Genomic DNA, 27,089 nt, shown 5'->3' with positions numbered 1-27,089 from the left:
CTTCGCAAACCGTGTAATATATAAAGTATGTATGTATTGCCTGTGTGTACCTACAATCATGGCTGAATAAATTCACACCTTTTAATTTGTCCGTGATTTTTTGTTGCTTGCCTTATAATCCCTCCTAAAACTAGGGATTTGGGGAGAAAATGTGGTAACTTAACATTTTTTTTTTTTTACTTTGGAAAATACATGTCAATTCGCATTGTCTCAGGCTGGTAATTTCTCAAGGTAACTGTACTCGTGTTTTAAGTATCCGTGATTGTCTCTGGTTCTGGAGGTAAGAGGCTGAGGACTATGGAATGAATGAAGAACTGGTTAATTTAAAAGTACTTACATATTTAGTGTTTTTTTTTATTTAAAAAACGTGAGATATATATCTGCATTTGTGATTTGGAAGTGTGTGTGTGTGTGTGTGTGTGTGTGTGTGTGTGTGGGGGGGGGGGGCGTCGATAACGAAAGGGTTAAATTGTAAGGGCGGGGTCATAGTACACTTGAACTTCCAGTGAGAGTGACGTTTCTGGAGGCAAGGTCGTACGTCACTGACACGGTTTGAGGAGTGGGGATCCTTTTACTTTTATTTTTCCCCAGAGTCCTGTCCAGTTCTAGAAAAGTTCCGTGCAAGTGCTAACCCGAAGGAAAGGGCGGAGCTTTGAAAGTGGGCCCTGGGGCTCTCCAAGGACAAGAAGCAACAAGTTGTGTAAGGGGCATTAGAAGAATAGGGGGCTATGAAGATCGAATTCGCCCCCCTCAATATCCCCTTTAGTCGGCGGCTGCAGACCTGTGCCGTAGTTCAGTGGGTTTTTTCCTTTTTGGCTCTAGGTAAGAGAGAGTTTACCTTGAGTATTTGCCGAAGTGAGGTTGTTTCCATGTAACAAAACATGTTGCTTCTGTTCTTTCAATCGATAGAGTAAAGTGGTAGGTGTTGTTCATATGGCTGGGCACACGTTCAAGTATTTGTCATTTTTGACAAGTGCTAGTTTGTGTTTTAAAGGAGCAGTGTATACATTCCTGGAAATTTAGCTTTCTTGGGTCACGTAAGGTGGCTTTCTGTTGCCAGTAGATTTAAAACGCACACATTTGATTTATTTATTTATTTATATCTATCTCATCTGGGGTCTTAAAAAGTTCAGGTTCTTCAAAGTTTCACGCTGAAAGGGTCTGTCACAGTCAGTGAGTTTCTGACATCCATGGTGAATAGAAATGAATCCTATTAATCCATTAAAATATTTTTTATAAGTAAAACTAGCAGGTTTAAGCTATCTTATGACCTTCCTAGTTGTTGTTAGTAAGCCATTATTGTGTGTTACATTTTGCTCATTTACTCTACATTATGAGGATTGGTGCTCCTCATTTTGGAGATGGAAGTTCGAGGAACAGAATTTTTTAAGACTCCAAATGAGGTACATTACTCATAATGAAGTACACTTGAGAGGTATGTCTTATCTCTCTTAATTCGTTCTAAAACTGATGATTTTTGTAGACAAGATGGCAAGTTATAATTAATAAATAATGACAGTAATTAGAGTTACAGATGACTTTTTTTTACTTCAGAAAATGTATATTAATTCCCTTTCTTTTGAATGCTGTCAGTATGTCAAGTTAATAATAGTAATATTTTAAAAGTGGCCCTGATTAGTTCTGGATTTGTCTCTGATTCTTTTGAGATTTGCCCATGTTTTCGTTGAGAGCTGTTAACAAGGAGGTAGTAATAAGTATTGTACTAATCCTGTTCTAATTTTGCTAAAGAAGGTTTCCGTTGTCACTGAATATTTGTATCTGAAAAATATTGGTATTGAGCTTCCTGTTGTAGTAAGGCTGTCCTTATTCTGCTTCACATTTTGTATTGTATTTAAAATGTGCCCTTTACTTTACATTTTTGGCCCTTTTATAGTATGCCTCCTTCTGTTTGGGTAAAACACTGAATACTATGACTAGAAATCTATTTGTTTTTCATAATCCAAAGTCAGGTCAGTATTTTGATTTGCTCACTGTTTGATTTGGAAAGTCTCAATGAGCAATTCCAATTTACCTGTGAGGACCAGGGAGGAAAGCTATAGCAACAGTATTTTAGGAGCAGTTAGATTTGGTTTAAATAGCAGGCTTGGTGTTGCATCTAATTAAGTTTCAGATTTGTGATGGAGCTGCATTTGTACTGGCACACAATGTTAAACACGTTTTGTGCATTTGCACTTAATGTCTTTAAGTTTAAAGTTTCTCACATAATACTACCTTAGAAAAGTTCACAGACGATCAACACATATATCAAAACATTTAAGGTTATGCTTATGACACACACACCCACACACACAATGTAGACTTAAGTATCCCTTTACAAATAATACAAGAAAATGTTATGTTTTATGTTATCACCGGTTTTAAATAGACACCATATTTGCATATACAGATATTGTATCTTGCAAGGTAGGCATAATACTTTTTCTTTTGTAGGACAAGGCTTTAAAACTTCAGCTTGGCAAGCTAAGAACTTGGTTATATTCAACTGGACGTATAAGAGAATTTAAGTACCTTTTTATGCACTTTTTCTTTTAAAAAATACAGTATTTAAATTGATTTAAACTGTGTATGAAGGAGTGTTGAAGGAATTTTTAACTGGTTATTCTGCTCTTCAGTAACTTGAACTAAAAGCTAGTGTTGGCTGAATTTTGTTATTTGCTAGTAATTACAGGTGTGGGGGTAGCCACATTCAGTGATTTCCTGTCCTTGCATATTTAAACTGGTGCATGTGAAATAATTCCTGCTTTAAAACTTCAGCTTGGCAAGCTAAGAACTTGGTTATATTCAACTGGACGTATAAGAGAATTTAAGTACCTTTTTATGCACTTTTTCTTTTAAAAAATACAGTATTTAAATTGATTTAAACTGTGTATGAAGGAGTGTTGAAGGAATTTGAAGGAATTTTTAACTGGTTATTCTGCTCTTCAGTTATTCCCACCCACCCGCCCTGTTTTGGCATTGAAACTGCCCGCCCCTCAGCCTGCCTCTGGGCCCATCTCATTTGCTCACTCAACTGAGTGCAGTGAGATCATATTCTGATTTCAGGCACTCCTACTGTGTACAAAGAGAGCATCTGGGAAATAGAAAAAAAAAAAAAAATTAAGCTTATTTCCTGCCTTTCTTGTTAAGTGGTACAGACTATTTGTAGGCTTCTGAGCCCCCAAGCCCTTCTGTGTTTGAGGGAAGCCTTCTAGCTTGTTTTTTTTTCTTGTAACTAGCCAGTTTTCTAGTTTCAGCACTCAAATCTGTTTCTTTGATCTCAGCACTTGTTCAGAAAAAAAAAAAAAAAAAAATTTCATCTGCTTTTACTGTACTTGTGTTTTTACCTACTTCTTTTTACTTTTGCATCATCTTAAAATACTCAATTGTATTTATTACTGCTTGGTGTAACTCATTCTAAGCCTTTTGGTTTAAACACTTGGGCTTCGGACCAGTTAGTTGTTTTGCACTGAGAGGTTTGTGGTCTGCACTGTTGTGGCAGAACAGGTAGCTTACATCCTTCTAGGTTGAGAACTGCTGATTGAGGGCTCAGTGTCTGTTATTCTAAAAGTGTATTAATTCTGGTTTAAGCACTTGGGCTTTCAAGCCAGTTATTTTACATTAAGAGGGTTCGTGGTCTGCACTCTTGTGGGAGGAGAGGCTGGACTCTGCCCTTCTGAGCTGGGAATTTCTGGTTAAAGGCTTATAGTGCATGCATATCTGAACTGTTTCTTACTGAAGTTGGTGCGCCTTGTTTGCTGTGGCATAGACTGGATTCGGGCCTGCTGGATCTAGCTTTGTTTGTGTAACTTGAGCACTAATCCAGACATTCTCTAAAGTATTCAATGGTATTTATTACTGCTTGGTTGTAACTTGATTAAAGTGTAGCTATCATTCAAGTCTTTTGGATTAAGCACTTGGGCTTCAGAACAGTTGTTTTACATTAGGAAGGTTTGTGGCAAGCACTGTGGTGGCAGGACAGGTAGCTTTCATCCTTCTAAGTTGGGAACTGCTGATTGAGAGCCCAGTGTCCAAGTGTATTAGTTCTGGTTTAGGCACTTGGGCTTCAGGCCAGTTATTTTACATTAAGAAGGTTCGTGGACTGCACTCTTGTGGGAGAAGAGGCTGGACTCTGCCCTTCTGAGCTGGGAATTTTCTGGTTAAAGGTTTATAGTGCCTGAATATTTGAACTGTATCTTACTGAAATTGGTTCACCTTGTTTGCTCTAGCATAGACTAGATCCAGGCCTACTGAATCTAGCTTTGTTTATATACTTGTTGTTTGTTTGCTTGTTATTTCCTGGAAGCTAATTCACCTAATACGCAACTTCTCAGCTTCTGTGGATCACTAGTGATATCTGCATTGCTTACTGTACGTATTTCCTTGTTACACTTGAACGAAAGTTACTGTTTGTCGTTTTGCATTTAGTTACTTGTATCACATTGCACTCAAGTTACCTGGCACTTGCTCACTAAAGCAATTATATAAGTCAGCACTAAAATTAAAAGCACTACACCCTCACACCCCACTGGCCCTTGTTTTCAATTAAGGATTTCCCAATATTATTCTAGCATGTCCAAAGGTCAGTTGTCAATCTCCTCTCCGGTCCAGCTGGTGAATCTGGGAATCTTGAGGCAATGTTATAACTGCCTCATGTACACAGACAACCCTCTCCTCCTCCCACATAACACAAATACTTGCGAGAGATGCAGCTATTTAGCCAAACTGGAGGCTGAGCTCTCTCAACTCAGGACTGGCAAGACCAGACAGGAGGAGAAGGCAACTACACACACCACAAAACCAGCCTCACATAATGCTACCACTCCACTGAATCAAACACATAAACACACAAAGACATACTCGGAGGCTCTGAGTAAAATTTACCTAAACAGCAGAGGCCTCCAAAGCAGACACCCAAACAACTGCTACCTCAAGACACCCCACAAGCAACACATAAACCACAAAAGCAGTGTGCAAAGCAGTCACAGCCCTTAAGGCCAAATACAACACCAAACATACTTGTCATAGGTGACTCCATAGTCAGACACACTGACGTCCCACTCACCAGGCTGAACAAGGAGAGGGTCACAGTAAGCTGCCTATCGGGCGCTAGAATCCGCCACATAACACAAGCACTCGGGTCACTCCACAGCAAGTACAAATATGACACAGTCATTGTCCATGCTGGTGTGAGCGACCTGAGACGCACCTCCCTGGACTGCATGAAAAGAGACATAGAGGAGCTCTCTGATTATGTAGCCCAGGCAGGTATGACCCTAACCCTGAGCAGTATCCTTCCTTCACCAAGAATGATGCCACAATATAGAGACAAGATGATCAGCTTTAACAATTGGCTTAATGTCTGGTGTCATTCAAAGGGGATCCAGTGTCTGTCTGCCTGGGATGACATGCTTGACAAGCCACGCTGCTTCAAGGGACGGCTTGCACCTGTCACCCTGGGATTCGGATATTGGCTAAGGCTCTTGCCACCCCATAGTGCCTTTTTAGGCAAGGCTCAAATTCTAAACCTACCACCCTAGAAAACAAAAATGGGAAGAAATTGAGGGTAATGCTGCTCAATGCCAGAAGTCTAAATCTCAAAATGCACGCACTCGAGGCCCTTCTCAGTATGGAGAACATCGATGTCTGTGCTGTAACTGAAACCTGGTTCAAGGCTCCTGAGAGCACCCGGCACTATTAGGTTTTACCTCATATCATGCGTTCCGGCCCCAAAACCGGACCACTCCACAAAAGGAGGGGTGTATCCATATTCATAAAGGATACTCACACCTCCAGGTTGGTGGCAACGCATGAAGCTTGGAAACCATCCAGGTGCAACTAACAATAGGCAAAACTGCTCTACAAATTGTAGCATGCTACAGGCCACCCTCTCAAACTCAGGAACCCCACACAGCCTTCCTGAAGACACTGGAGGGTATAAATGTATCTCCAAACACCATCATATTGGGTGACTTCAACTACCCGAATATAGACTGGGAACATTACTCAAGCCCTAACTTTCTAGCCCAACGGTTCCTGGAGTTCATAAATTCAAATGCCATGGAACAGCTAGTCACTGTTCCCACGAGAGGAGAAAATATACTAGATCTCATTGTCACAAACATGGGGACAAAATGCTCCACACGGAAGTATATCCCTCATTGGTGAGATCTGATCATAAACTAATCTCACTGGAAATCCACATCCGCCCCACCCCAAACAAAAAGACCATAGTGAAGAACTTCTCTAAAGCAAACTTCACACTACTCAAGACTGGTGTGGTATCCTTCAAGGCCCCTGAGTCAGAGGAAACCACAACCCAAGCTGCGGAAGCCCTTACAAATGCCTTCTATGAACACCTCCAGGACTGCATGGATCAGGCAATCCCAAATAAAACCAAGACTCTTTCCACAAAGGGCAAGCGTCCAGTCTGGTGGAGCCCACCCATTAACAAACTTTACAATAAGAGGAGAAAGCTATTACATGATAGAACAAAGTCCATAAAAGGGAAGTCACCCTGATCATTATTAGCAAAAAATACGAGCACTCATAAAATCAACTAAGGCCAATTTTGAGAGAAAAATTGCCATGGATTCAAAGGACAATCATAAGGCCTTTTTCAGCTATGTTAGGAACCTGGGTGGAAACTCACAGATATGCTCAGAATTAGTCCAAAATGATACAAAATCACTGAACCCACAGACATTGCCAACATACTGGCAGACAGGTTCAGTGCAAACTTCACCCCTCTCCCCTAAAGGAGAGATAACTATCCCAGCCGAGTGTAGCCTCCCAGACATCTCAAATGCGCAGGTGAAAGCTGCTCTCTCTAAAGCTAAAAACACAGCATCAATGGGACGGATGGTGTCCCGGCTGTGTGCTACACGAGCTAAATGAGGAATTAAACCTGCACATAAGGCAGCTGTTCAATCTCAGCCTTACCACAGGATACGTGCCCAAGGAGTGGCGTACGGCAACTGTGGTCCCACTCCACAAAGGTGGCGCCTCACGGACCCTGGTAATTACCGCCCAAAAGCTTAACAAGTCTAGTCTGCAAAGCTATGGAGAGGATCATAATGGAGCTCATAAACAAGGATATAGGGGACTTGCAGACATTGGACCCGACCCAGTTTGGCTTTGTCAAGGGAAGATCATGCCTTTTGAACTTGGTCGACTTCTTGAAATAGTCACCAAGGCCATTGATGAGGAAAGGCAGTCCATACAGCCTACCTTGACCTTGCAAAGGCTTTCGACACAATACCCCACTCGGGTATTGTAGAAAAACTTACCAGCTTAAATGTAAACCCATATGTCACAAGATGGGTTGCAAACTGGCTTAAGGACAGAACCCACAGGGTTAGAGTTGCTGGCGCTGTGTCAGACTCCAAGCCGGTCACAAGTGGTGTCCCACAGGGCTCTGTCCTTGGCCCCTATTGTTTGGCATCTACTTCTCAGAAGTACAGGCCAACATGGGAGGACTTTGGCTGACAAAGTTTGCAGATGACTGCAAACTGGGCGCCATAGTGGAAAGTGCATCGGACACTGATATCCTTCAGAAGGGACTCACGGAAACAGATAGCTGGTGCCAGAGCCATGGCCTGAAGTTAAACGCCAAAAATGTATAGTCATACCCTTCGGGAAAAACAAGGTAACCCCAAGCTACCATATAGGTGGCAATCCACTAAGCACAGAAGAGGTTATCAGGGACCTGGGGACCCAGGTTGACAGTGGCCTTTCTTTTGACACTCACATTGCTAAAGTGGTTAGAAAGACCTTCTACATTGCCCACCTGATCATGAAGGGATTCACATCCAGATCTAGTGAGGTCATTGTTCCCCTGTACTCTTCACTTATCAGACCAATGATCGAGTACAATGCCCCATTCGGGATGTATCTCACCCGACATCTGCAGCAATTGGAGAGACCCCAAAAGTTCCTCACCAAAAGGATAAAGGGACTCCAAAATCTGTCATATGCTGCCAGATTGAAGAAACTCCAGCTCTATTCAGTCGCATACCGTCTGCTCAGAGGTGACATGTGCCTGACATACAAGGCCATGTCCAACCCGGAATTAATGGACATGCTCCACCTCAAAAATCCAAATCCACCAAAACCACTAGAGCAAGCGACTTAAACCTTAGCACGGATATAAATAGGACGTGCTGGAGGGATAGATTTATCACTCAGAGACTCCCTATGCTGTGGAATAAAATCCCGGTCCATGTGAGGCAGAGCACCTCGCTGACTCTGTTCAAGAGAAATCTAGACCTGTGGATGGGAGATCGTAGGTTTACCCCGGGAATCATCTCTGGGTCACTGCTGGACAGAGGCACAACAAACTAATGGGCACAGTATTTTTTCATATAAGGGGTGGCGTAAGCCACAATAATTTGGGCTAGGCTTATAAATGCCTTAGGGCAGATAGCCTAGTATAAACCTATGAACCTATAAGTATACGTACCACTAAAACAGACTGATTTTATATGGCTAGTTTCACACGACAAATCATTTTGGAATGTAAGGATACAATGTTTAAGGAAACCATTAACTAACTTCCTAAGCTAACTTTTTGTCAAGTAAGCATTTGCATTGTTTTAAGTAGTGTTCCCTCACCTGGGGTTTAGAAACAGTTCATGGTTTCCTGATGCATTATTTCATATGGTAGCTGATGCTAAGAAGTGGGCCCTGTTTTTGAAAGTGCCTTCTCGTCAGTGGTCAGTCTGACGGGCTGGGTGTGACTCCGTGTGGGTGCTTCAGAGCTAGTACTTGAGAGAGTAGAGGGTTTCTTTGGTTAAAGGATGGGTAGTTACTGAGTAGTATTAGTTTTTAGGTTAGGATGTTAAGCTGGAAGTAGGTCTGCTTCATATTTGTGGCCAGTGGAATTTTTCTAATAGAGAAAATGGTGCATTAACCTCAGCAGAAACTCATTTTGTTGTCTGTGGTCTGTAGTGGTATTACAAATCTGTGGTTTGTAATAGGTGGTATCACTATTTAAATAAAGCAAAAATAAAGGTAGTCCATATTCTGACTTTAGATAATCTTTTAGATAAAGGAAATGGCCCACTGTAATGGGGACATTAAGATGTGTGTGTGTGTGACTCTCCCCACCACACACACACACACCAATCTGTTTAAAGGAAAACTCCAACCTAGATCTAAAAATTTATTTATTTTACATTTTGTTTACCGGGAGAGTCCGACTGGGCATAAAACCCCTTTTCAGCGGTGGCCTGGGAAGAAAAGCTCCATTGTTGGTGAACTATTTTGTTAGTAGAAAGAAAATTGTATAATGCAACAAAGAAATAAATAGTAACAGACATTCATAATGGTAAAAAGATTAGAACAGAATAAATTTATCTGTTTTTTTCACTTTGTTTCCTGACGTATTTTAACACCTCAAAAGTGCTTTATTTGTAATTTTAGCCTGTTTTACAACATTTATTTTTTTATTTTATTTAACATTTATTAACTGGGAAAGTATGACTTGGAATGAGCCAATTTTTAGCAGAGGACTGGAGAGTAACGCTCCAGACGCATGTCTTTGTAATATGGCTACCAATAGAGATTGATATCAACATGATCTTCTTTTTTTTCCCATAATGCTTTGTATGACGCATGCCAAACCGAAGGAAGTAACTGTGAATTCCCATGTCATTGACATATAATGGGATTTGTATGGGTCACTGTTACTTTCTTTACCTTCTGTAAAAGGACTGCTTCTTTACCTTCTGTAATCACCCTCATTTATGTTTGGCTCAGCTCTTGTTTTTACACTATACTTGGATGTTATCCAGCTACAGCCAGAAAAGTAGCTAAATCACAGGTCTTTGTTCAGAGTTTTCTTTTGTAGTACAAGAGGAATTGATTCTGAAAATGTCTCCGTGCAGTGACCAGTTTAACACCACTGCAGTAGTGTAGGGGGATGGGACTGTCGCTTCCTCTTGGACTAACACTAAGATAATCTAAAATATTTATATCTAATTTATATCTAATTTTAATTCTAATAAGATTTTTTAAGTGCAGTTATTCTCATGTAGAAGATGATATTTAAGTAGTGTAATTGATTATTTTGAAAATTAGTGCTGATATTGATTGGGTACAAGTCCTTTATCAATGATCTTGTTAAAGATAAAAATGTAGTCATCTGCTGTGTAACCTGCTGATATGCACAAAAAAGAAAACAATTCTCTTTATCGTTGAAGCATTTCCTTCCCCCTCTTGTTTGTAGAGGCTGTGCCATCTGCACCCCCATTTTCTTTTTAATTGCAGTATTCATTTTGTATTCTGCCATGGGGTAAAGTCTTTATGCTCATTTGAAATATTTTAGTAATTGTATGATAGCTTCCTGTGCCTAGAGGCATTTGGTGCACTCTTCTATTCAATGTTACTTGTGCATTTCAGCATCTTTAGGTGTGTGACTATGTGTTTGCTTGTGTAATTAACTGGTTACACATCGAGTAAAGTGTTTTTGAGCAATATTATAAGTATTAATAGATCTTACTCCTGTGACCGTTATTTAATATGTTTGACATTAAATTTGTAGGATCTGTGTGGATGTCTAAATTTTGGTGATGGCTTTAATCTTGGCATACATGGCCATGCTGAAAGTACAGCTTTAAAGAAATTCTAATTGTTACTCTGTTCAAGGGATTACTTTTAATCCTTAGAAATGCCTCTTTCTTCCTCTTAATGTAAAGTGGATATACCGGGTGAAGTCATAATTAAAAGACCATTTTGAAGGATCTGGTAATTTTTATATTTAATATAAATTTTGATTCTGATTCAGAAATATTTGCATTTCCATGCAGAAGTGTTAAATATCAAAGCTCTTGTAGCTCAGTTTGACCCGATGATGCTTGGGTATATGGTGGGGGTAGCATTTTGTGAAGAAGTTGCAAAATAAACTAGAGCAGCCACATTGTGTGCCAGTTATACTACTGAACTGTAGTGATGTGGTCACATTACAAGCAGTTGTCTAACCGATGTGGCAAAAATAGTAAGATTGTATGCCTGAGGTTATGCATATTCACATGTCGTCATCATCAGCCCCCTCTTTTCCCATTTTCTTTCTACATGGGGTATCGTGTTAACTGACGCCAACGCTCTCGTTCAGTGTCACAATCCTGCCTTCAACACTCATGCCTGATTATTGCAGATCTTCTTTCACACAATCGATCCACCTTTTTGCTGGACATCCTTGCTTCCTCTTACCTTCTTCCTTTCTGTCCCAAATCTTCCTCACCAGATTGCCTTCTCCTTTTCTACACGTGCCCATACCACTGTAATCTATTCTCTTTGATCTTTTCTGCAATTGGAGCTACTTTAGCTTCTGCTCTTTTATGTCCTCATTTCTTCGTCTATCCCACAGTGTGCATCCTACCACCTTTCTTAGGCACTTAATTTCCATCACCTCTAGCTTCTTCAACTGTTCTGCCTTTACTGCCCAGGTTTCTGTACCATACAGTAGTAACTGGTCACACCACTGTCTTGCACACCTTAATTTTCAGCTTCTTTGGCATTCTTCTGTCATAGGCTGCACCTGATACTCTGTCAGTTGGCTGCAGCCCCACTGATTCTAGCTTTGACCTCTTCATTCAGACTACCTTTCTCCTCAACCACCCCTCCCAGATACTTGAAGCTGTTCACCTGTTTACCTGTTCTACTATCTTCCCTTCTATCTCTATTCTCAGCTTCTTCTGATTTTCTCCAATTAACTGTCTTTACCATCTGTGCTTGGTTTCATCCCATGTGCCTTCAGATTTGCATTCCATTCTCCTATCCTTTGAAGTTCTAGCTCAGCCTGCCTGTACTGCTACATCGTCTGCATATAGCAGCTTTGTTTATCTGTCCCCATTAACATGTTTGCATCGTGTGCAGCTTTGTTTCTGTCCCCTCTAACATGTTTGCTAATGTAGTCTATCACCAGTATGAGCAGCAGTGGGCTCGGAGCTGAATCCTGGTGTACATCCACTCCCACTGGGAACCCCTCTGTAAGGCCAAACACTGTTCGTACTTGAGTCACTGAGAAGCTGGGGATGGAAAGGGAGAGCTTGTGTGAGAAGCATAGCGGAAGCGAAGGTAGCAGAGACAGACATAGGTAGGGACAGAAAGGACTCGCAAGACATGGACAGAAGTGGAGGTACACAAGTGTACAGATAGAGGACAGCTGATGGAGAGATTTGGACTACAGATGGTGTTTGGAGAATGGCACACAAGGGAAAAGATCAGGGTGGTGGATAGAAAGGACAAGCCCACACATATATCACTCCCTTCCATGGTTGATGTTATGGGTAGGTGCTGCCTTTGGAGGCTTGGTGTTTTAGGTGGGTGGACAGCCAGTTTGTGTGATTTCTTTATACTTTTTTGCCTTGTTAGGAGATGCTCCATGGCACCAACCGCCGGAACACCTGTCCCACAACCAGGCACTGCACCTGATGTTTGATGACCAGACAGAAGCCTTCCAGTCTGACTGTCTAGAGAACAAAGCCTATTCTAGCCTCTTAAAAGGTGTTAATTGATGCCAGCAGCATACTACCCAGGTCACTTTCTGCATGATGGTCTTTGTCCCTGTGCTGAGAGGAAAGTCTTATGACAGCTAGTAATCCCAGCACCAGATTTATTTGATGGCACAATCCCAAGTGCCTGCCGCCAGTCCACAACCTGGGCCAATACAAGGAAGAGAAAAAAAAAAAAATTTAAAATGCATTAGTATACATGCTTGTTACAAACAGAATTGTAGTTGCACAGCCATGACATAGTATTGATGGAAAAAGCTGGCAAACTCTTCCTCCAACTGGTAGACCAGGATGGGTCACTGAACTGGTTGTGAGACTGGTGGTCAATGGAATCAGCCTCCCACCAGTAAGCTGGTGCTAAGCATACAGTGGGCCGTCATAATGGCAAAATGGTAGCCCCTTGCACCTTTGGGTATCAGTGGTGTGCTAATGAATGTGTCAGTACTGCATATTTGCATTGACGTAGTAATTGAAGGCCATGTGCACAACCATTACATAGTATTGATGGAAAAAGCTGGCAAACTCTTCCTCCATCTGGTCGATCAGGATGGTCACTGAACTGGTTGTGAGACTGGTGGTCAATGGAATCAGCCTCCCCCCAGTAAGCTGGTGCTAAGCATACAATGGGCCATCATAATGGCAAAATGGTAGCCCCTTGCACCTTTGGGTATCAGTGGTGTGCTAATGAATGTGTCAGTACTGCAGATTTGCACTGACGCAGTAATTGAAGGCCATGTGCACAAGCATAGTATGGAAGCCCCATTAGTCCCAGGGTTTGGCACTGCTTGGATGCGATAATGTATAATGGCAGTGATTTAGAGGCAGTGGTACTGTTACATTATCATAATTCACATGCAGCAAGGCCTGCTTAAGTGTAATAAAAAGCACAACTGTTTTCTTGCAGAAGGCTGCATTAAGACATGCAAGAGAACAGGGTTGTGGCTGTAAATATCAAAGTTATGGGGATGACTTTTTGCTATTTAAATGAAGAGCCTGAGAGGTGGTCGTTCAGATCAGAGAAAAGCTCAAAGTGCTTGAAGCCAGGTATGGCCATGGGGGGGGGGGATAAAATAGCACATTGGCGAGGCAGGTAAACTAGTTATCTAGCTTGGGGGCTCACCATCATGGAGACTGTAACATAAGGGTATGACAGATGAATGCCCAGTTCATTGTCATGAGGGCTGGTACTGGTTCAACCCTGATAGCTGCTTCAGCAATCACGTCTCCTAAGATTGCTAACTGTGTTTAGAAAAACAGACCAGCACAGAAATAACATGAGCAGAAGGTAGCTAAGAAGCGAGAGGAGAGTTGACAAATCTTGCCAGTAAAAGTAGACAGAGAAGTAATAGGGTCTCCTGATGTGGCCCTGGATTAGACCAAGGCTTATTTCTTGATCATAGGACTTTACTAGGCTGTTGGCCCTGAGGCCCTTGCAAACCTAGCCAAGAATTTAGCCCATGTTCCCGCAAGTCAGCACCCTGTGCCACTGTCAAGCTGGGAGATGGGTGGAATCCCAGGAGTGTATTTTCTGTTCCTCATCCAGTTATCCAGATCGTGCATAAAAGTTTTAATGAGGTATTCTGCTTTACGTGGAGGGGGAGTCTCTTCCACAAAAGGGGGAGTCTCTAGTACACAAGTCTGTCCCGCCAACAAGTCCTATTGATCTCACAGACCAGGTTGAGGTCACACATGCAGGTTACTTGAGTGGAGCTTGACTTGCTGATATGCAGCAGTCCCATCAGGGTGGGGTGTGGGATTGCTTTGTATGCCAGACAGAGGTCACCTCTGAGGAGTCTGTAGGAGACTGAGTAGAGAGACACAGGGCTTGTAGCCTGTCTGTGTAGGGTAGATGTTTGAGGCCCTGGATTCTCTGGGTGAGGAATCTCTCTGGTCTCTACAGCTGATGCATGTGCTTTGTGAGGTACATGCCGAAAGGGGCATTGTACTCAATGGTGGAGGCAATATGGTGGTCAAAAGTCAGTTTGCTATCAACCTGGGTGCCAAAGTCCCTCACAACTGATTTCATGCTTAGTGCCTTATCAGTTTTATAATTTGTGGGGACGTCTTTCTCCCCAAAAGGGATGGTGCATTTTTTGGCATTCAGTTTGAGGCCATGTTTCTGGCACCAGCCATTTGTTTGGGTGAGACCCTCTTGGAGGATGTCCACATCACTATGGGAATTGATGACAACACCCAACTTGCATTCATCTGCAGACTTGTTCGGCCATAGCTCACTAGATTTGGCCTGCACCTCTGAGAAGTATATCCCAAACAGCAGAGGCCCCAAGACCATTCCCTGGGGTACCCAGCTTGTTACGGGTCTACTACTTGAAGTGGCTTCCCCTATATTAATTAGATGGGTTTGTATCAGCGAGCTAGTTTGCTACCCATCTGGCAACATATGGAACAATGCCTAGTTTAGAGAGTTTATTATGCCCGAGTGGGGAATAGTATTGAAGACCTTGGCCTGGTCACAGTGGGCAGTGTGCACAGTCTTCCCTTCGTCTGTGGCCTTGGTTACTTGTCTCAAAGAAATCGACCAAATTTAACAGGCATTGCCTTCTCTTGACAAAATCAAACTGTGTGGGATCAAGTGTCTGGAGGTTGCCAGTGCCCTTGTTAATGAGGGCCATGATAATCTGCTCCATGGTCTTGCAGATCAGGCTAGTTAGGTTGATGGGTCTATAATTCCCTGGATCGGTGGATACTTGCCCTTTGTGCAAAGGGATGACAGTAACTGTCCTCCACCTGGCTGGGATGAAGCAGGCTTTGGTTGAATAGGGTGCCTAATGGTGCTGTAAGTTCCTGTCTGAGTTCATGCAGGATGCAGCCTGGGATGTTATTTGGTCCCATGGAGGCTGTATTTTTGAATTTGAGTGGGCAGTGATGACTTGCTCCCTAGAACTAAGGGAAAGGGGGCAGGTACTGGGAATGTCCTGTTTTACTAATGTGGTGGTGGGGGGGGGGGCAGAGGAGTGAAGTTTTGACTGAACCTGTCTGCCAGCAGGTTGGCTATATCTACAGGGTTTGTGTAATGTGGTGTCCTAGACCACCAGTTCTGAGCAGATCTGGGTGCTTCCCTTGAGACTGTGGATACGTGTGAAGAAAGCCTTATGATTGTCTTTAGTAGATGTGGCCAGTTTGGACTTGCTTTGGAGGATTTCACTAGTGCACTTTATTTGCTTCAGGCTGAGGAGAGATTGCTTCCAATTAGACACCCGCTCCTTCTTGGTCCCGTACAGCAATTATTTCCTTTTATTATAGAGTTTACTTGTTGTAGATGTCTACCAGACAGGTTTACTCTTCCTTGAGGAGGATGAATTCGTCCTGTCTGGTATTGCTGATCCCATGCAGCTATATAAATGCTCATAGTACTCCACCTCCTTTTGTTTTGCTGCCCATGGTTTGGGGTCTGAATGAATGATAGGATGAGTAGCCTGGTATGGCTGGGGTGTCATCCGCAGCTTTGAATCAGGTTTCCGTGACTGCACAAATGTCAGCTTCTTCCAGGGTTAAGATGCTTGCAATGAGTACAGTTTCATGTTTAGACTCCTAGCATTTTAGCAGCATGACCTTTAATTTATGTTTTGATGAAATTATCATGTTGGTAGCTTTGACCTCATGGCATTGCCTAAAAAGGCACTGTGGGGGAAGCAATAGCCTTTGCCAGGAGCCCAAGGGAGAAAGATGCAGGCCATCTCTGGCAAAGCATCGAGGCTTGTCAGTCATGTCATCGCAGGCTGTCAGGTACTGGATCCCTTTGAAATGACACTAGAAACTAAGCTAATTGTTGGTCAGTAATTTTCTGTTTGTATTGAGGCATCATTCTGGGTGATGGTAGAATGCTGCCTAAGGCTAAGAACATGCCTGCCTGGGACACCTACTCAGTGAGCTTGTTCATGTCTCTCTCCATATAGTCCAGAGAGGTACTTCTCAAGTCATTCACTCCAACATGAACTATGACAAGAGTCATAACAGTGCCTGTTGAGAGACTTGAGTGCATTGGTGATATGGTGGATTCTGGCACCCAACAAATAACTAACCGTGACTTTCTCCTTATCCAGCCTAGTGTGGGGCACATCTGTGCATCTCACAATGGAGACTCCTATGACTAATATGTTGGGTTTATGTATAGGCCTTAGTGGCTGTGACACACAGGTGTGTGGACTATGTATTGTGTGGTGGGCAGTGGAGTCCATGTGCATTTATGTCTCGGAGGTCTCTCTTGCTTGGGTATGCTTTTGTTGAGGATCTCCACATATGTATGGGTGTGTTGTATAGGTGTGGGTGGTGCTTGTGGTGTTTGTGTTGCCAACGTTCTCAGCACCAAATATACTGATTTGTGGGGGAGAGAACAATGACACTAGGTGCTTGATGTAATTGCATCTCTCAAATTGTGTTCCTAGGTGGTGGTGGTAGAGGGTTGTCCGTGTACATGAGGCGGTTGCTGCAGTGTCTCAGGATGCCCTTATCGAACAGCATGGCAGGAGAAAATGTAGGAAATTTTCCATCCACATTTGTCAGAAACTGAAAGGGCTAAGAGGGTAAGGGGAGGAAGGTCTAAGGGGAGTAGTACTAGATGACACAAATGCTACCAAGGGAAAACTTGTAGCTGGAATACCTCAAAAAGGGTTAAAACACTGTGCAGCTGAAGCTCTGGATGCAGCAGAAAGTTAAAGGAAAGGATAAGAGAACACCACCTAGCTATTGGGAGTAGAGACTATAGAAATGCTCTTGCAAAGCAAGTAGGTGAAATAGGGGAGGCACATAATTTTAAGTTTAGGATTTTAGAAAGGAAGGAATGTAGGCAGCATTTAGGAGACCTTAACAATATAGTAGAGCAAAGTGAAGTTAAATGGATAGTAAGGATGCAGACAGATACACCTCCAGGGTTGAATGGATGTGTGTACCTTTTAAAACCTATTTTGAAGGCTCTTGATTTATTTAAATGATTATGACATCACTTGTTAAGTAATTAGAGTTTTAATATATATGAAGTGTGTTTTTTAACCTTTTTTATATATGGTCTGAAGAAGTGCTCTTGTAAGGGCATGAAAGTGCTAACCTTTTACTGAATGAAACTTTTATTTGGAACTGTCATTTTTGGTTTGTGGATTTTACTTTTTAGATTATTGCTTCTTGTCATTTCCACATAGTTACTCAGTAGATTACTTTGAAACAATAGATCACAATCACAACAGCACAAATAAAGCAGTGATTCAGTAGAATACTGTCATCCATTTAGTGAGGCTACCAACAAGCAGTAGTAAATACGGCAAACATAAATGAAGTACAAAGAAGTAGTGTTTTTAAACAAAGGGCAAGAGTATGCATTTTGGGGGGGGGGGGTACAGATGTGGAAAGAAAGCAGAAGTAACAGCAGATGAGGAAAAATGCCTGGATACTGGTACCAGCTACCTGAACGCAAGCAGGTAAGAGACTAGCAGAGAAACGCGAGCAGGATGAAAGAGGAGAAGCAGCAAAACGCCAGTAGCCGTCAAGTACACACACACACACACACACACACACACACACACACACACACACACACACACACACACACACACACTAAAAACAAGATGATGCAGTCTTAAGGTATTGTTTACAATTCCGGAGAATTCCTCTCTTTAAGACCTTGGAGAGTACCGAAGCAGTTTGGTGGAAGGTATGTGCTGCCCTAGAATCTATTTAAAGAAAATACAAAAACTGGACATGAATAGTTAGACAGGAGCTGATGGTCTTTAAAGATTCTGTGAGGTACTTCTGGTAGTACCCTTTAAGTATGTGAGAAGGATATAAGGTGCATGAATCAGGAAAAATGTGGTGGATTTTTTTCACAGAAAAAAGTGATTTTTGCAGTCTTCCATAGAGGCAATAAAATTAAAATATTGACAGTTCAGTAATGCATGGGATAGACATAAGGCCTTTTTCATTTGATTGTAATAAATTGGTAAGTAGGGTGTGTGTGGCTTAACTGTTAAGTTGGAAAATGGGTGGACTGGATAGGTCAGGTGATCCTGTTTGTTTTCAGAATTTTGTGTTTGCATCTCACTCAGTTTCATATTCTTCAGCATTGGTGTAGATCAGTATAGTAATGCAAGGAAAAAACAGTTGACCGTAGTGTAAGAAAAGCTGAAACGAAATGGAACTGTGACTCGTATGTTAAAAGGAGAAGGCAGTACAGTACAATAAACTAAGTTACAAACAATTCCATTAGTTGAGAATGCTAACTGTAACTAATGGTCACCAGAGCACTCTGACTGTAAGCTACTTTAAATAGTTAAGTTTATTAAGGAGTCCTTAAAAACAAGCTGCTGTGGTGCAGCGGTTAGCGTTGTCACCTCACAGCAAGAGGTTGTCCTGTTCGATTCTTGGCTGGAGCGCCTTCTGTGTGGAGTCTGCATGTCCTCCCTGCGGTCGAGTGAAGCTTAAAGACATGCAGGTAGGTGCGTGCATGAATGGATGTGCCTTCTTTGAAAGGTGGGCATTGGGCTGGCAATTCGGCACCGTAAAAATCAACTGCCAGACATTAGCACTGTGGCGACCCCTAACCGGGACAAGCTGAAAGTCTATTAAGGAGTCCTTAAAGCCATCTTGGGTTTTGGGTTATAAATGGTGGCCTTTGGAAGGGAGCATGTGATTTCCTCTTGCACAAGTGATGGTGTGACCTTTGAGTCAGAATATTCAAGTAGTGTCTAAAAGCCCCTTGCACAGTACTTGACTTGGTAGCATCTGTTGTGATGGGTGCTGTTGGTGGTTACCACCCTTTACAGTTTTTGTAAGCTGCCTTGTCTCTGCAACCAAATCCAAAGCAGAGAACATGGGGAAGCCTCTGTTTTGTTTGGGGTTTAGAGAAGGTCAGTCCCTACATAATGAAATCCCACCTAAAACTCGTAGTCAAGCAGTAATAGGTTGGATCTAGTTGGGATTTATTACAGGAGAAAATGTTGACCCCCCCCTTGGCTAAAATTTGAGGAAAGTATACCTGAAAAGTAGCAGCGCACTGAGAATGTGGCAGCATGAAGAAATGTGACCCCTGCCAAAGGACTGTGCATGTGAAGACCACTGCGGTACAGGAACCAAGGTATATGGGTTTATTGTATAAAGGTTATTGTAAGATGTATGCACTTAAGTTTATGCAGCTGAATTCCTGTGATAAATATACTTCACCAGTGTTTGTATGCAAAGTGTCTGTATCCTGAGCATTGAAAATTTACTTGATGCTTACTGAAATGCCTTCAAAACCAAGCGTATCAGACAACATAAGCGGGTATCATATTGTCAGCATGTCCTTTAAACAGCAGCACTGTTCTCAGCTGTTCCAAAATACATAATACATGAATAGCAGCAATTGAGATGCATTTATAAAAATAAATATATTTTTCTCAAAATTGCAACCCCCTGAATGTGTGCATATCCATTTAAAGGAAGGAAAGAAAACCTCTATACATAATATCTCCCCCCCCCCCCCAAAAGAGCAAATGTCTATCCCAACAGAGTGTAGCCTTCCTGAGATCACAGATGCACAGGTGAGAGCTGCCCTCTCTAAAGAGCAAAACACAGCATCAATGGGACCAGACGGTGTCCCGGGCTGTATCTTACACGAGCTCCAAGAAGAACTAAACCCTCATATAAAGTCACTGTTCAATCTCAGCCTTACTACAGGATATGTACCCAAGGAATGGCGTACAGCACAGTGGTCCCACTCCACAAAGATGGTGCCACAACAGACCCCGGAAACTATCGCCTTATAAGCCTGACTAGCCTGGTCTGCAAAGCTATGGAAATATCATCATGGAAATCATAAATAAAGACATTGGGAACCTCTCTGCAAAGCTATTGAGCGTATCATCATGGAAATCATAAACAAAGACATTGGGAACCTCCAGACACTGGATCCTACCCAATTTGGCTTTAAGGGCAGATCTTGCCTCTTGAACCTGGTCGACTTCTTTGAAACAGTTACCAAAGCCATAGATTAAGGGAAGGTAGTCCACACGGCCTTCCTGGACCTCGCAAAAGCTTTCGACACAATACCCCACTCTGGCATCATAAATAAGCTCACCAGCTTAAATATCAACCCCTATGTCACAAGATGGGTTGCAAACTGGCTCAGGGATAGAATCCACATGGTTAGAATAGCAGGTGCCATGTCAGACTCTAAACCAGTTACAAGTGGTGTCCCACTTGTAACCCCTAAAAGTACCTCACCAAGAGGATCAAGGGGCTCAAACAGATGCCCTATGCAGTTCAGCTAAAGAAACTCCAGCTCTACTCAGTTGCATACTGCCTACTCAGAGGCGATCTGTGTTTGACGTATAAAGCCATGTCCAACCCAGAATTAATGGACATGCTTCACCTCAGGAAATCCAAATCTCTTAGAGCTACACGCTCCAGGGACTTGAACCTCAGCACAGAAATAAATAGGACCTGCTGGAGGGACAGATTCGTATCCCAGAGGCTCCCCTCACTCTGGAACAAAATCCCAATCTATGTTGGGCAGAGCCCCTCACTGACCCTCTTCAAGAGAAATCTTGAGTGGATGGGAGATCGTAAGTTTACCCCTGGGATCTCTTCTGTGTCCCTGTTTGATAGAGGTACAGTAAACTAACCTTAAAAGGGCTACCTTCTGTGACCTACTATACAGAGGCACAGTCCACTAATCTAAAAGGGTGGCGAAAGCCAAACACACTCTGGCTAGGCTTATAAATGCCCTGGGGCAGATAGCCTAGTATCAACCTATGAATCTATGAACCTATGAATATATGGAGCTACATTTTCAGACATACAGTAATAAATAAAAAAAAAAAAAAAAAAAAAAAAAAAAAATGAATGAATGGAACTTGGAAAGCAATTACAGCATAGCAGCTGGTGATCACTGCGGATACATTCTGCCATTGTTCACTAATGGGACTTCGTGCAACTCGGCCATCAGTCATGGACCCACACTGACATCCTCAAAGCCAGTAGCTTTTTCCTTATGGGAATACTTTCTTCTATTCGCCAATGTTATTCCTTTCTAGATTTAAGAGTAGGGTGTTTTTCTTTTTGGCAGGTGTCTCCCCTGATGGGCGCCATTGAAATCAGTTGCTAGTTGTCTTTTCAGAGTCATGAGATCCACATGTGTTTTATGGGGTACTTACAAAAGTGCATTTTTTTTATGGCATTCTCTCTCATGTCTATAGGGACTCCAATCTTGACTGAACCGGTACTAAAAGTATGACTTATGATTTGAGCTCATATGTTTGTATAGTGCCTAATCCAGCAGAAGTTGATGTTTTGAAGGATCACTACCTTTGTTGTTGTCACTTGACCTTTGTGAGAATAGTCTGATATTAATTGCTGTGGCCTCTTAAATTATGGTAGATGATTTTCTGGAGAAAACGGGGATGGTGATAACTCCCCAGGCTGTCACCCAAGTTTCACATCCACACAAAAATGCTATGTAAACTGTTCATCCATGTGCTGGTGTTACCTCTTTCTTTTTTTTTTCTGTAGGCCTTGGTGGTGATGTGTTGGAATAGTTTCCCAAAAGCAAGCACTATCATCCTGGAGCCTGTGCTCAGGCCATTAGAGTGTGGGAAATGGGGTGAGTGCCATACTGTATTAGACTTGTCCCAAAGTGATTTAGTTATGGAATATCACTTGCAGTGCCTTGAGCAGGATCATACTGTTAGAGGAAGGAAAAAAGGGATTACTTTGAGTCCTTTTTTTCCCATGTTCTTCCACTTGCTAAACTTTAATGCTCCCTTAATTAGGCTCAAGCTTGATTGGGTACCTTTCCCAGTTTGAGGAACATTATGGAGGGGAGAGCTGTCTGGAGTTCCATTATACAGGCAGTCACAAGGGTGGCTTGTGTCTATGTGCTTACATCTGGTAGCTAGCTAGCTATGGGAAGAGGGGCCCTCTCCCCATGCCTAGGTTAGGTTGCCCCCCTCCCCAACTTTGACTGTCTGGTGACCACATAATGTCTGTAGAAACAGACTTTCATAACACCTCCTGCTACTCAGCAGCCCTGGAGCATTTTTGTAGGCCTAACCCCAGCCCTGGTGACTGCCTTGAGTACCTGTGGTACTATAAGAGCTTCCACTAGAAAAATGCGTGTTCACACACTTAACTCTACTGCATTGTTATAATTTACAGGCAGTGTCAATAAAGCTCACAACTCTAATAAATTTGTATCTGCAGTGTTTCTAGATCTATCAAGTCTTTGACATGTGCTCTCACAGTACTCCTCAGTTAAATTTTCCACCCTGGCAGGAGCGGCCTTAGGTCAACTGGTGCTCTAGGCAAAAGGACTCCACGGTGCCCCCTACCACACAATCTGGTGCCCCCATTCTGGTCTACCTACACCAAATAAATACTAGAAAAGCACCCCTGCTACAACGGTGCCCTAGGCAGCCGCCTAGTTGGTCTATGCCTAAGGCCGGCTATGCACCCTGGGTATAGCGTTTCCATCTATTCAGTAGTTCTTTAATTACCTTACCAACAGGCAACAAGATGTAAAATGGCAAGGATCCATCTCTGAATACCTTCCTACTTTCACAGGAGTCCTACAAGGATCCATCCTGGACCCTCTACTGTTCAATATTTTTATCAATAAACTACATTCTTCTTGTGAAGGTACCTTGATTCAATATGCAGCTAAATCTACCATAGTCTGCTTTTCAAATAGTAACTCGCTCCAAGAAATCACTCGAGCTGTTATCTCCAGACATGGCTTACAATGGACAACTCCTACACACAGACACCTCCTGTTTACCCCCAAAACTCATACTCCCTAACAAAGCATCTCTAAAAATCTTTTTGGCAAATGGCACTGCAATAGTTAAGTCCACCATACCAAATTTATTAGGAGTCGTAATCGATCATCTTAAATTTGACCTCCACATCCAAGGCACTATCAAGAAATCCCATCAAAACATGCTGTACAGAAACGATCATTTTCTGAGCACACCACAAAAAATTACTTTAGCCAAAACCTGCCATCTGCCCTCCCTACTCTATGGCACACCAATTCTAATTTACAGTTCATTTAAAAAAAAAAAAAATTAAACTTGAAACCTGCTACAACAAAATTGCCAAGTTTGCTGCTAAGTCACCCTTCTTTACCCATCACTGTAAAGCTCTGCATACCTCTCCTACATCCAGCTTATAACAGTACATTAAATCATACTCAAACCATTAGCCTGCCCAGCTCTTACTCCTTCAATCAACATGTATTTTCCAAAAAAGAACTCTTAAAATCGGAAGACCAACAATTTCACTGTAAGTAAACCAAATGAATCCCCTGGATAAGTCTATACTCGTGCTAGGTAGGAAAACGATGGAACTCCGGAACTCCTTACCTCTGACCACCAGAACTATTTTTAACTTGCCCACTTTTAAATGCTCCCTAAAAGAACACCTTACAAAATCTTGGACCTGCTGCTATGCCAATCCTGGCTGAACTTGCTCACTTTACTCCCTTCAGCCTAGATCACACTTCGCAATCCTCTCTAGCCACCTCCACCCCTCCTTTTTGTTTTCGTCAGTACCTTACCTTATTTAATTTAATCTCTGCAGACCTTTTCTCTACCTGTTTCCTCCCTACTCACTTAAGCTACCTGAAGACGCACCGTACCCTGCACTCTTAAATCTCTTTCCATCCTTCTATAACCATAATATGAACACCTCTCTCATACTAAGACATCACTCAAGTTCACCCCGGTCCTTAATAGTGTAATCTCTGGATCTCTAAATATCTTAGAGTTGTCTCATTTTACCGTATTCTAATCTATGTAACAAATAATGACTACATATTCTCCATGTTGTTGTTTATATTGCACTTTACTATGAAATGTATGTTCTGTGTTTTTCTCATTGTAACATTTTTTTATTCACGTTTTGTATAGAAACATGATACTTTGTGATTGAAAATATCAGTGATTGATTATTGAAGTATTGTGACTGTGGAGATTTTCTCCCTGGGCCACCTCTGAAAATGGGAACTTTCTGGCCCAGTCGACTTTCCTGGTAAACCAATGTCAAAATGCTCACCGTAGTGGCTGCTTCCCCAACCTTTGGAACACCAAACCCACATTATACTGATTATGGCTTGCACAGGAGTAATTCCTTCTGAGAACTCCCCCCCCCCCCCCCACCAGAATTGCTAAGCTGGCATAACCACCTTTCTCAGTCTCCTGCAAGTTCCTTTTCAGGCATCCATGCTGCTACTTGGAGGTCTGTTGTAGATTCCTTGGAAAGTTTTGGTCTTGGGATGTAAATGTACAAGATTGTAGAGCCCTCTCTTATTTTCTGTTAGTTGAAATAAAGAATGCTCTTTCTGGTGGAGGACCACAAGATTGAAGAAATGACTCTGTTTGATTTATTGGCTGATACTGCAGAGACTAGCCTGGCTTTGACCCTCTAGGCTGTATCCAGTCTCACAATGCCAGAACTGAAAAAGCACTGACTGGACACCAGAGCTGAGAACACTGTATTTCGTGGAAACAGAAACAAGGCCTCTCATTACTGTCAATCTGACTGTAATCATCCACACTGAAGAGAGAGATTTTTTTTCCATCTATTCATCCCCAAAGTATATGGTACTGTTTGAACACTGCTATCTTTATTTTCTGGTCCCCAAATGTCAAATGCCATTTCCTAACCCCTATCTAACATTTTAAACTCCTTGTCCCTTGTGCCATCTTTAGTCATCATGATTTTAATTCGGCATAAGCCATCTACATGTATACCCAACCAAACTGTCATGTCCCTATTCCTTTGAAGCACTGGTCAAAAGGGGGGGTGGGCTTAAATACCCCCCCTAAAACAAAACGCCCATAAAATGTGAATCACAGTACAGCATATAGTTGATTCCCATATGTGGAACTTCAGCCTAGCTCTCTCCACTACTGTTGTAAAGCTAAAATTAAGAAAAATGTTATTGAAATATAACTTTGTTGCATAGCTATACTTATCTTGTAGTGTAGGTCTAGAATTTCTTCTTGCATTTCACTGATATTGAAGACCTGAACTTGGGAGCAAGCACAACTCTGCCACATATTTTGATGTATAACCCCAACAGTTTGATACATAAGAGCAATGTGTTTTAGTGGTGACTGCAAGTTCAACGGAACGTATCACATATCGTGCTGTACATGGGACAGTAAGTAGTATTTTTAAAATCAAAACCAAATTTTTCTGTATGTGACTGTACTTCCTGCAGCACTTTGCATCCATCATAGGAGGTGGTGTGTATGAAGTAATGTTGCTTAGTAGGATCATTTTTATATACTACCATACACTTCAGGCACAGACTCCCCATTTACAAATGCCCTTCGGTGTAAGTAATGTGCACCATAAGCACTAACTCATAGTCAGGGATATAGCTTTTTGCTTCATAATTGGTAGCCATGCAGTATAACAGTATAGGTTTTTTTCCGTGTCCTATCATGGTAATAACACCGACAAAATGAGTTACTTATTTATGAATATATAACCCCCTCCCCAGATAAGCAATGAAAAACAGACCAACACTTCAAAAATGAAATCTCCTACGTTTGTTTTACTAGTATCAGAGATGCATAACCAATCCTTTTATAAGCTTCAGAACCATTGATTATACCAAGCTGGGCAGCATTAAGACTGTGTCATTGTTGCCTTATTTAAATACAGGTTGTCCTTTTAGTAAACTATCATATAAAAGTTTGGTCAGCATCCCATTATGTATTAAAATAATAAAATTGTTTTTTTGTTTTTGTATTACCTATTATGACAGGCACAGAAGTTTGATCTTAATCAGCATGTCTTTTTTTTTTTTTTTTTTTTTTTTTTACTGTTGAGCTAAACCACTTATTTATATCCTCAGCCTGAGGTTTCTCTCTGCACTATGACAAGTGTCCTTGTCTTACAGTATGTTATAAATAACCCTTCTGCTGTTCTAATGATCTATAAAGCTTCGTTCGAATTTGGAAGGTACAGATTCATCCGTTAGTATAACCTGAGAAGCATGTATTGCAAATTAATTTTGTCATGATAGCAGGCTTTTATATCAAATGAAGCACAGATGCTGAGATTCCTTAACAGTCAGGATACTGTGGCATTAGTGGCTTAAAAAAAACACAATATATAGTAGTAGCAGCAGTGGTGGTTGTAAACATAAATTTAAAATACATTTTGTATTTTTTGGAACACCTACAGTAGTGCTACAATTTCATTACTAGTTTGTCGAATTTTGTTCTACATGCATGTGGCATTAACTAAATTAATTGTACAGTGATGAGTTTTTGATTATTCTCATGGGTGTGTTGCCAGTCATAGTTCATCTGTGCCGTGGCATGCAGTTTTTCTAAAAAAAAGTGGTATATAGTTGTGTATTTTGGTCAACATTTTTATCCCATAGTATTTAGTTCTCTTTTTTCCGTCTTTAAGCTCGCACACTTTGGTTAAAACTGATTCCCATGGGCTTGAGTGCGTCTAGCAGAGAGTTGCAGAATGAGTCACTTGGATTAGTATAAATCTGAATTAGAAGGCCTTTATAAAGCAAGGTTATTTTTTCCCCTTTGTATGTTTTTTACGTAACTGCTGTTTGGG

General features: G+C 41.8%; 1 protein-coding gene across 2 annotated transcripts in view; it reads left to right on the top strand.

Moving 5' to 3' along the window:
* The first annotated feature begins 515 nt into the window (after window positions 1-515).
* Window positions 516-27,089, top strand: part of LOC122806608 (2-acylglycerol O-acyltransferase 1-like) — a 158,949-nt gene continuing 132,375 nt past the window's right edge. The window contains exon 1 of one of the 2 annotated variants that reach the window (XM_044077172.1): window positions 516-822. In XM_044077172.1, coding sequence (XP_043933107.1) covers window positions 729-822 — 94 coding nt within the window. In that variant the 5' untranslated portion in view covers window positions 516-728. Of the gene's footprint in view, window positions 823-22,010; window positions 22,102-27,089 lie in introns of those variants that run through there. The other variant, XM_044077173.1, reaches the window with a different exon arrangement.

The sequence above is a fragment of the Protopterus annectens genome, chromosome 7.part0 (assembly GCF_019279795.1).
Source record: "Protopterus annectens isolate FY-2018-M chromosome 7.part0, PAN1.0, whole genome shotgun sequence".
In the NCBI taxonomy this organism is placed as follows: domain Eukaryota; kingdom Metazoa; phylum Chordata; order Ceratodontiformes; family Protopteridae; genus Protopterus; species Protopterus annectens.
This window is presented reverse-complemented; position numbering and strand designations above follow the sequence as displayed.